General features: G+C 37.3%; 2 protein-coding genes across 2 annotated transcripts; both read right to left on the bottom strand.

Moving 5' to 3' along the window:
- Nucleotides 1-814: 814 nt before the first annotated feature.
- On the bottom strand, nt 815-4,779 carry LOC137830979 (uncharacterized). The gene is made up of 5 exons (XM_068638434.2): nt 4,436-4,779; nt 3,976-4,067; nt 1,779-1,868; nt 1,263-1,702; nt 815-1,105 (listed from the first exon to the last, which is right to left on the bottom strand). The coding sequence occupies exons 1-4, from the start codon at nt 4,608-4,610 to the stop codon at nt 1,307-1,309; spliced, it is 753 nt and encodes a 250-aa protein (XP_068494535.1). The 5' UTR covers nt 4,611-4,779; the 3' UTR covers nt 815-1,105; nt 1,263-1,306.
- A 4,164-nt stretch (nt 4,780-8,943) lies between these two features.
- Nucleotides 8,944-10,311, bottom strand: LOC137834236 (uncharacterized). Its single transcript, XM_068642300.2, has one exon. The coding sequence runs from the start codon at nt 10,309-10,311 to the stop codon at nt 8,944-8,946; it is 1,368 nt and encodes a 455-aa protein (XP_068498401.2).
- Between the last annotated feature and the right edge of the window lie 526 nt (nt 10,312-10,837).

Here is a 10,837-nt window from a genome sequence, read left to right as displayed (position 1 = left end):
GAAGGACGCTTAATAAAAAATAGATACTAGTCCACCTACAATCTAAATAGTGTTTAATGTTAAAATCTAAATAGTGTTTACTGTTAATATATCTTGCAAAACATATTACATTGCCAACCAATAAAAAAGGTTACATAGGAGAGTAATAGAAGACTACAGATATAATGTAATTAAAAGTTCAATAAATAATTGATACAAAATTCTTCCAGCTTAACCAATAATATTGGATTTAAATTTTAAGCTTACAATTGGGCTAAATTATTAAAAGTGTTTTGCCACCGATCGTTTGACTTTACATTTAGTGGTGGCTGTTTCTTCCTGCACCTCCATATATTCTTCTTCCACCTCCATACATTTTCATATTTCCAAAAATACCCCTCTGTAATATTTCGGATTACATAATTCGGAAGTCTATTTTCAAATTCATAATTAACTTTCGGATTACATAATCCAGAAGTCTTTTTTTAGATGCATGATTAGTTTCCGAATTATGTAATCCAGAAGTCTTTTTTAGACTCCGGATTACATAATCCGGAAGTCTCTTTTAAATGCATGTATGGATTATATAATCCCGAAGCTATTTTATGGGGGTGGCACAAGAAGGTTAAAAAGGTATTTTTATGTTATGTAGGGGTGCCAGAAGAACCTATGGAGGTGCAGGAAGAAACAGTCTTTAGTGGTTCTGTTGCTTAACAAGTCATCATTTTGTTCAATAAGTTTGTTTAATTATTTATCAGTGGTTTCTGTAAAAAACAATTTACTTAGATCCTAGTGAGCATGTTGGCGGTCTCCTCCACAAGAGACAAGTACAGGGTGATATAAATTTCCGGGGTTACAACCTCTTATTTGCTCACAAATTTCAAGACATCAGAGTCCATAACAAGGCAGAGTCAAATTTGTGTAAAATAATTTTCACTCATAAAAGCATTGCCTAACTAGCTATCTCGACTCTTAAGACAAACCAACGTAGTAAAAATTGCTATCAATTTTGCTATCTATGTCAAATCAGATGACGAGCTAGTAAAATTATGGGTACATGATTTTGTGAGTTCCTTATGATTGACAAATTGAAGTATGCTCCAAGGCTGAATGAGCAAAGTTCCACCTAAAAATACATGTTATACACTCATTCATGGTCAGAAAAAGAAAAGGGCCTCCAAATATATATTTTTTAAAATCTAAATATGACTACACCAAGCACGCTTGGCTCTCATGATTGCAACCATAAAAAGCTGAACATTGATCAAGATAAAACATATTACCTCGGGTTCAAACGTACAGTTCAGGTGTCAGTTGTTGACTCGAATCATAAGCGTAAATGACGAATTGCACTATACAGATGGTAGGTCACGGCTAAGGCAGAGATCTCCATGACAAGGAGGTTGAGTTTTGATGAATAAAATATGAACTGGAAGAAAGAGTCGTAGGTGAGGCTCACCGAACCCATTTTCATATATATCATATAAAAAAGCAAAATGACACCGGCTAAGAGAGCTCCAGCAATTCTATTAAAAATTGAGAGAGTTGAAGAAAGTTGGGGCTGATAAAGAGGGAGATGAGGAGATAACGGGCGAAAACCAGATGTGTTTGTCTCACTGGTTTTACTTGAGACGTCACTCATACAACGTTTATGACCAATCATTCCCAACGTGCCAGCTTCCATACTTCTCTCAAAACTTCTAGCCATCATAGTATTGACTCCCTTATGAATGAAAATGTCATCAGCAAACCAAATTGATTCAACTTAATTATAGATAACTTGCAATATAGGAACTCACCGATAGCATTGGATTCTGTGCAGCACAAACTCTAGTGCCATATCTAACTCCAGACAGCACAGTGGTGTCCAGTCCAGAAGCTTTGTACATCTGACATAAAAGAACAATTTAACAGGAATTAGAAACTAAACAGAGCTAAGTTAATGACTTGTATCACATTCTCGGGCGTAATGGTATGCAACAGTTAAGTTTTTTTTGTATTAGGGAGAAAAACGAAGAAAATTATATGTAGAGCAAGATTATATTCTGGATTTACATTGACAAGTACATATTCCTTGTTTCCTCAAAGGAAGAGGTACTAGTACTGATAAACCTAAAGATAAACACTTCCCGGCTCCATTTGTCCTAGTCAAAGCATCAAGTTTTGCAATGCTAGCAATAGTAAATCACTGTAATCAATCCAAATAAGAACCTGATAGTTGAGACGTACATAGAAAAAAAGTTTGGAAATCTCATGTATATCATATCACATCAATTTCAGTCATTTAAATTCAAAGTAGAATGCTAAAGTTTAGACAGTTTAGAATGTCTAGCCCTGTTGAGGGGAGAAAATTTATCCTTACTTTTCTAGATCTTAATTTCCTAAAAATTACAGCATAATATTTTATTAGCAGCAAAGTAATCTGAATACAATCACCAATAGAACATAAAAAGACATTTTTCTAAAAAATCAACAAAATGGAAATCAAAACCTAGTAGGTACTGATACATGATTTAGCAAAAGATTATTTTGTCAATGACAGCAACAATCATAGTTATCAATCCACATAGCAGGATATAGAGATGGTGGGGACAGCAAGAAACTGCTACAACAAAATTATCAATAATATTAATAGACATAAAGAATCATATAATCATATTATATGCATAGAAATGCTCAAGAAATGTAAATGCTAAAAATATTGAAGACATAACAATAGTTGAAAAGGCAAAAGAACAACTAAAACATTGACGAAAGACATGTGAAATCCCACAGTCACAATCTTGGATATAGAATAGAGTGTCACTGAGCACTGTCACAGAGAACAAAACAATAGTTGAAAAGGCAAAAGAACAATTAAAAACATTGACGAAAGACATGTGAAATCTCACAGTCACAATCTTGGATATAGAATAGTGTGTCACTGAGCACTGTCACAGAGAACAAAACATAGCTTCAGAAGTCAGGGTTGGCAGGAAGCTAGAGAATGTTAGAGATGGTGCCAGAAAACAAGATTCAATGAAAACTAGTGTTTCATTTTGGAACAATTGATTCAATTAGTGGCGGGTAGGGATGGTGATATGGCCAGCAGCCAAACACCACTGAATGACACAGTTAAGAATTACAAAAGGACTTTTTCATCCCGTTAACAAGTTGCATCCACTATTAATGGTATGAAAAGTTGAAAACTCACTAAATTCAGCCATATAGTAACTTCCATGGCCACGCACAGAAAACCCAAAAAATTGAAATTGTAGAGGTCATTGCCATGACCCAATGCCCACCACAATTGCACAGGATAAACTACTCGACATCAACTAACTGTCAGCATTTATTACTCAGAACCACTTTTAATATGATAAGCATAATGATGTCAACATATAAGAAAAAGATGTCAAGGGAACCAAAAACCCAAGAAATAGGCATGATGTAAATTAGTTTTGAAATTGAAGGTATGGTTATCATTGTAATGACCAGCTGACATTACGTAGCTTTCTACCATTAAATTAAATCAAACTACCCGTCTCCTTCTTTCAGTTTCAAATTTCAAATTCATATTTGTTATTATCCAGTCAAGTTTCAGACACAACAAGATCGAATTAGTGCAATTTCAGACATTAAAAAACTAGTTATAACTTTACTCTCACACCATATTTCAAAATTTGCCAAACCTCCCCAATAGTTTCATTCGTAACCAGGACTAGTTTGTTAAAAATTAGCTTTGCTTCTAACTCTAGCATACTACTATTGCACGGCCAGAACCAACTAATCTTCTAACAACTTCAGAACGTTTCAGCAACTAAAAACGATGTAAAAGGGGTGCAAGATTATTAAATTAGTCAAATCAAAGTTGCATCAGCAACGACAGCTTCCCTCAGTCTAAAGGGAGAAAACAAGAGATATAGAAATGCAAGTTCACACAAGCAAACATATTTCACTCCATTAAGTGTGGTTAAATTTTGAAATCTCATAAACAGTGACGGGAAAGACGCATACCAACGAATTGATCGCATGAGAATCACAGCCAAGCTTATTCGCAGGAACTTTGGGAAGACCAGTCAAGTTTCCGCCAGAAGCGTCTTCCCTGGCTGAAACGACATTAGAATCCAAGGAATGAAACAATCAGAAGCCGAAAATTGAACTCGGCACCAGCGAGCGCAAACAAATTAAGGTTGCAGAGCAACAGGAATCACGAGATTCATCGTAATCAACGAAACGCAAATTAAGAAAATGAAGCAGTCAAGAGCTATTTGCTCTCTTAGGCGTTAACGCAACTTTAAGTTGAGTTTTTCAGACACTTATATACTATGAATATGATTGTAAGGTTACACATTATAAGGTTTTCACACACTTATCTATAGTCGTTCGCAATAAAAGAGGATGTGAATAATGGATGAAAATAGAAGGCGTTGAATAACGGAAATGGAAAGAAGAAAATGAGAGCGAAGGGAGTTACCGGGAGGCGTGGAGGCTGTGTTGCGGCGGAAGAGATCGGCGAGGGGAGAGAGAAGTCCGATCTGATTGCGAGGGAGGTAATGCGTGGTGCGGGAGAGGTAAGGGAAGGTTCTGGAAAGTGAAGAAGAGGAAGAAGAGAGCAACTTAGACTTCGTAGATCGGAGGAGCCAAGACATCGTGCTCTGCTCTGCTGATTATTTCTTGGAGATTGAAGGAATGACGATTCCAGAGAAGAAGAGAGAGTGACGGAGTGGGGTTTGGGGAGCGTGTGGAGACCCAACGCAATGAACTAACTAAGGCTACTTGAAGTTCTCCAATTTCGTAGTCTCTCTCTCAGTACCAATGAATTTAGCATTCATGTTAAATTTTCAGTTTAAACTGAAACGTTGACTTTTCATTGAAAACTATATTAATTGCCTCTCACTTTTAATTAAAGTTTAAAATAGATTTATACTTCCTTCATTCCTAATGTTTAAGAATTAAGAAACGTTTAATATTATTAATAAATAATATATTTCAACTACCGTATTCTCATTTAATATATACAATTTTAACTATTAATTCATATTAAATTTTAAGAAAATATATCAGTTATAGCATTTAAATATGTATATATTATTAATTCATGTTTTTGGAAGTCCATTTTGACGATAAAATTGAGAAGCTAAAACAATACAAAATTTATTAACAAAGTATTAAAGAGAAAAGAGTAAACACAAATCAGAGAAGTTTTATTTTAACTTACCAATGGACCTCAAGCATAAATAAAGTTGGCAAACCACAATTGCACACACACACAAGAGACCTTGACGGGAATCTGCGTGGTAAAAATTGCAAAACGTAAAAAATTTCGGAGCAATTTAAACATCACACAACTTGTGTCCTATAAGGTGAGAGAAGTCATTTTTTTTATCATAAACTTTAGTCATTGGTGTTTAGTAGTATAAGAAGTTATTATCATTAACAAGTTAAATTTTTTATTTAGGTTTTTAGAAATAGCATGCATATCTTGGTGTTGCGTTAGTTAACTAGCATGTTATCTTAGTTATCTTGAAGAACTATGTATTATGTTATTTTAGTTATTTTGAATTACTATGTGTTTTGAATGAGTATTACAAAAGATATATAGTTCTACATAGATTGTACATTCTTAAAAGATTTATATACTAAGACATTTCTTATACTTAAAGACACATTTTAGATGATGATTGGAGACCAACCATTTTGGTCAAGAACGGTGTGGTCATTGATACTAACATCTAGACAATGATCAAAGTGTTTTGCTGTTTTTAGGTGATGAAGGTGGGATTGGAGCGAGTGGATACACCATCTGCATTTGGAATGAGGCACAGTGGTATTTGAGAATCATCTAGGAATTTGGATAGCATGAGTCCATCAATGGTAGAAAGAACTTGTTGTTTTCACAAAAAATAAGTTTTCTTCTTAAAGCTTTAGGGTAATGAGAGTTGTAAAATGATGCAAGGATTGAGTGGGTAACATCATAGAGAAAGTGGGCGTACCTTAAGTATGTAAAAAACAGACACTCACTCACACTTAAATTCTCTCTAAAAGAAACACTCTTCTTTGTAATTCTCTCTATTGTATTTCTTTCTGTGGTGCATCTTACAAATGAGAGAGCATCTTTTTTATAGGCTTTAGGAAGCTCTTCTAGAAAGATCTACATTATGACCTTAAAATCCCACTAACAACATAATTAAAAACCCACTTACAACTTTTGACCTTTCACCTATCCAAACCTTCATTCTATAATATTCTAGTAACTTCTAATTTTAAAACACACAAACTAACATTTAAAGTTTATTCAACAAAACTCCCCCATAAACTTAAATGTTTCTACTATCCATCATGCCAATAATCTTCTTGTATTTGTCGAAAAAGACTTTCGGTAGCGGTTTTGTGAAGATATCAGCAACTTGATCTTGACTTGCCACATGCACCAATTCCACACTTCCTTTCTTCACATGATCACGGATAAAGTGAAAACGAACGTCAATGTGTTTGCTTCTTTCATGGTTCACTGGGTTCTTTGCCAACTCAATTGTTGATTTGTTGTCAACTTGAATCACAGTTGCATCTAGTTGTTTTAGCTCCATCTTACTCAACAAGTTTCTCAGCCATATCGCATGACATACACACCAAGATGCTGCCACATATTCAGCTTCACACGTTGATAGCGTCACGATCGGTTGCTTCTTTGAAAGCCAAGAAAATGTTGTGTTGCCTATAAAGAATACATATCCCGATGTACTTTTCCGATCATCTATGTCTCCACACCAATCACTGTCAGAGTAACCCACCAACTTGTAATCTTTTGCTTTTGAGTAGAACAATCCAAGTGATACAGTACCTTGGATGTACCGTAGGACTCGCTTCAATGCCTTCCAATGTGAGTAAACTGGTTCCTCCATGAATCGACTTATTATGCCGATACTTAATGAAAGATCCGGCCTCGTGCATGTGAGATAATGAAGGCTTCCTACCAAACTCTGGTATCTACTTGCATCGACACGTTCTCCTCCATCGAACTTTGAGAGTTTTGCACCTGGTTCCATTGGTATTGATACTGGGTTGCAATTTTCCATCTTGTACTTCTTCAAAATCTTTTTTGCATATGTCTCCTGTGATACAAAAATACCCGTCTCTTTTTGTCTAACCTCCAAGCCAAGGAAAAACTTCATCAATCCCAAATCTGTCATCTCAAATTCCCGTCTCATTGTGCCCTTAAACTCTTCTATCATCTCACTATTATTACCCATAAAAATGAGATCATCAACATAAAGAGCAACAAATATCATGTTACCTCCATTGTTCTTTGCGTAAAGAGCATGCTCGTAAGGACATTGCTTGAACCCGTTCTCCTTGAAGTATGTATCGATACGAGTATTCCATGCCCGCGGTGCTTGCTTCAACCCGTAAAGTGCCTTCTTCAATTTTAGCACCTTCTTCTCCTCTCCGATTTTCATGTACCCAGGTGGTTGTTCGATGTAGACTTCTTCTTCAAGCACACCATTCAAGAATGCCGACTTGACATCCATTTGAAATATCGGCCATTTAAATTGAGCCGCTTGGGAAATGAGCAATCGAATTGTCTCCATTCTTACAACGGGAGCAAACACCTCATCGTAGTCAATTCCCTCCTTTTGTTTGTATCCCTTCGCAACGAGTCGTGCCTTGTACCTCTCTATCTCGCCTTGAGCATTCATCTTTTTCTTGAATATCCACTTCACACCAATGGGCTGACTTCCCTCTGGCAATTCTGTTAGCTCCCATGTGTTGTTGCGGTCAATCGCTTTAATCTCCTCATCCATGGCAGTTTGCCACTTCTTGTCTCGCACCGCCTCTTCAAAGCTGATATTTTCAGCATCTGCCAAAAGACATACTAGGTGTACCTCATTTGTCGAATCATACAAATCATGCAAACTTCGAATTTTAGGTTGTCGTGGTTCATCTTCATCATCGGTTGTTTCGGAATTTATACTTGTCGGTGATGATTCTCCAACTTCAATCATAACCTCTGAAGAATTGTTCCCATCCCACTCGCTTGCTTCATTTATTTGCACATCATGACTCACCGTCACCTTCTTGCTTATTGGATCAAGTAGCTTGTACCCTTTTGTCTTCTCATCATACCCAATAAAAACATACCTTTTGCTTTTGTCTTCGAGCTTCGTTCTTCGTTGATCTGGTACGTGTGCATAAGCCACACTACCAAACACTTTGAGATGAGAAACTGTTGGCTTTTGTCCGCTCCATGCCTCTTGTGGTGTTTGATCATCTAACTTCACATGTGGACATCGATTTTGCACATAGATGGCGCATTGCACAGCTTCCGCCCAAAATTCCTTTGGCATCTTTTTGCTCTTAAGCATTGATCGAACCATGTCGAGAATGGTCTGATTCTTCCTCTCGGCCACACCATTTTGTTGAGGAGTGTATGGTGCAGTTAGAAATCGCCTTATGCCTTGCTCCTCGCAATACTCCATGAAAGCCGTTGAAGTATACTCGCCTCCTCTATCAGATCGTACAGCTTTGATCTGTTTATCAGTTGTCCTCTCCACCATCACCTTGAACTTTTTGAACACCTCAAATGCCTCGGATTTTTCTTTCAGAAAGTAAACCCAAGTTTTCCGTGAGAAATCATCAATGAAGGTAATGAAATACCTTTTACCGCTGAAGGACTCTGGAGTAATTGGTCCACATATGTCGGTATGAATCAATTCGAGAGGTTGCTTAGCCCAATATTGAGCCTTCTTTGGAAACGAGGTTCTCACATGCTTGCTGAGCACACATTCTTCACAAAATTTTCCCTCGTAGTCCATGTTGGGTAGCCCGTGCACCATATTCTTCTTCGCTAACTCTTTTAGTCCACCATGATGTAGGTGACCAAAACGGAGATGCCACAATGATGCCTTATCTTCTATGTTGACTTGCAAACATTTTTCTCGTATGCTTCTCAAATTCAGCTTGTACATCCGATTTCTTGCCATCTCAATTCGAGCAACCAAACGCCTTTTCTTGTCCTTCAAGTGTAGTAGCCGATCTTTCAAAAATATCGAGTAACCTTTCTCTGTGAGTTGTCCCATACTCAAAATATTGGTCTTGAGGTCTGGTACGTAATAAACATCTTGGAGTGACCCAATTAAGCCATCCTTTTGTAAGTAGCAAACCGTACCTCGCCCTTTGACCTCCACCTTTGATGCATCTCCAAAATGAAACATGACCATCTTCAATCTTTTGCATATCTTTGAATAGGTACTTGTGACCGCACATATGGCTGCTTGCTCCTGAGTCGAGGTACCACAAAGTGTCATTGTTAATGTTGACTTCATCTTGAGCCATCAAGAGAACACCTTCATTCGTTTCGACTTCCAAGGCTAGGTTGGTTGTTTCTTCTATCTTTATATCAGCACGACAATCTTTTGCAAAATGCCCCACTTTACCACAATTGTAACATTTGTCAGAGTTACAATCCTTCGCATAGTGACCATATTTGTGACATTTGTAGCACTCGATGTTGGAATAATTCGATCGGCCGCCTCTTCCTCTACCACGTCCTCTTCCACGCCAATTTGGTTGGCTCGATTGTTCCTTCTCCTTATAGTACCCTTCATGGTTGCTGCCTTTTCCACCACGACCGTTTCCACGACCACGCCCTTTATATTGAGAATTTTGATGATAGAGTACCTTTTCGTCTTTAATTGACGCCTTGGTTTGAAGTGCTTGCTCGAGTGTTTCTTCCTTCTTCTTCTTCTTCCGTTGCTCGTGTGCCTCGAGAGAACCGGCAAGCTCGTCGACTGTGAGTTTCACAAGGTCCTTTGACTCCTCTATCGCGCACACAATACTCTCAAAATTGTCTGTTAATGTTCTCAAAATCTTCTCCACAACTCGTGCATCGGTCAGCGTTTCACCGTTTCGGTTGAGTTGATTCACCACAGCCTGTACACGCGTGATGTAGTCAGATACACTTTCTGACTCCATCATCTTCATATTCTCCAACTCGCCACGCAGAGTTTGTAGACGCACTTGCTTAACTCGGTCAGCTCCTTTGAACACCTTCTCCAATATGTCCCATGCTTCCTTTGAAGTGGACGCACCAGCAATCTTCTCAAAAATTGCCTCATCAACAGCTCTATACAACATGTACAAAGCTGCCTTATCTTTCGATCGCATCTCTTTCAACGCCTTGGTTTGAGCTGCCGTATAACCCGTGGTATTTGTTGGTTCTTCAAAACCTTCTTCGACCACCTCCCATGAATCCTGAGAACCGAGAAGAGCTTTCATTTGAATGCTCCAGTTGCCATATCTGGTCGCCTTCGTTAACAGTGGTAGCGGTATTTGACCCGTCACATTCGCCATTGGCTCTTGATACCAAATTGTAAAAAACAAACACTCACTCACACTTAAATTCTCTCTAAAAGAAACACTCTTCTTTGTAATTCTCTCTATTGTATTTCTTTCTGTGGTGCATCTTACAAATGAGAGAGCATCTTTTTTATAGGCTTTAGGAAGCTCTTCTAGAAAGATCTACATTATGACCTTAAAATCCCACTAACAACATAATTAAAAACCCACTTACAACTTTTGACCTTTCACCTATCCAAACCTTCATTCTATAATATTCTAGTAACTTCTAATTTTAAAACACACAAACTAACATTTAAAGTTTATTCAACAAAGTAAACGTAGCAAAAGACATGAAAGGCCACGAAAAAAAGAAAAAAAAAAGTTTTGATACCATATTAAGATTCACAGTGAGCCATGAGAAAAACACAATTGGTATATTATTCATATAACATAAAAATGTATATTATATAGAGAGGGTGCATAAGAGATATATATAGGCCCATGCAAAGTACAGTTATGCGATTATGTAATTGCTTTC

The sequence above is a fragment of the Phaseolus vulgaris genome, chromosome 11 (genome assembly GCF_051622355.1).
Source record: "Phaseolus vulgaris cultivar YP4 chromosome 11, ASM5162235v1, whole genome shotgun sequence".
Classification (NCBI taxonomy): domain Eukaryota; kingdom Viridiplantae; phylum Streptophyta; class Magnoliopsida; order Fabales; family Fabaceae; genus Phaseolus; species Phaseolus vulgaris.
This window is presented reverse-complemented; position numbering and strand designations above follow the sequence as displayed.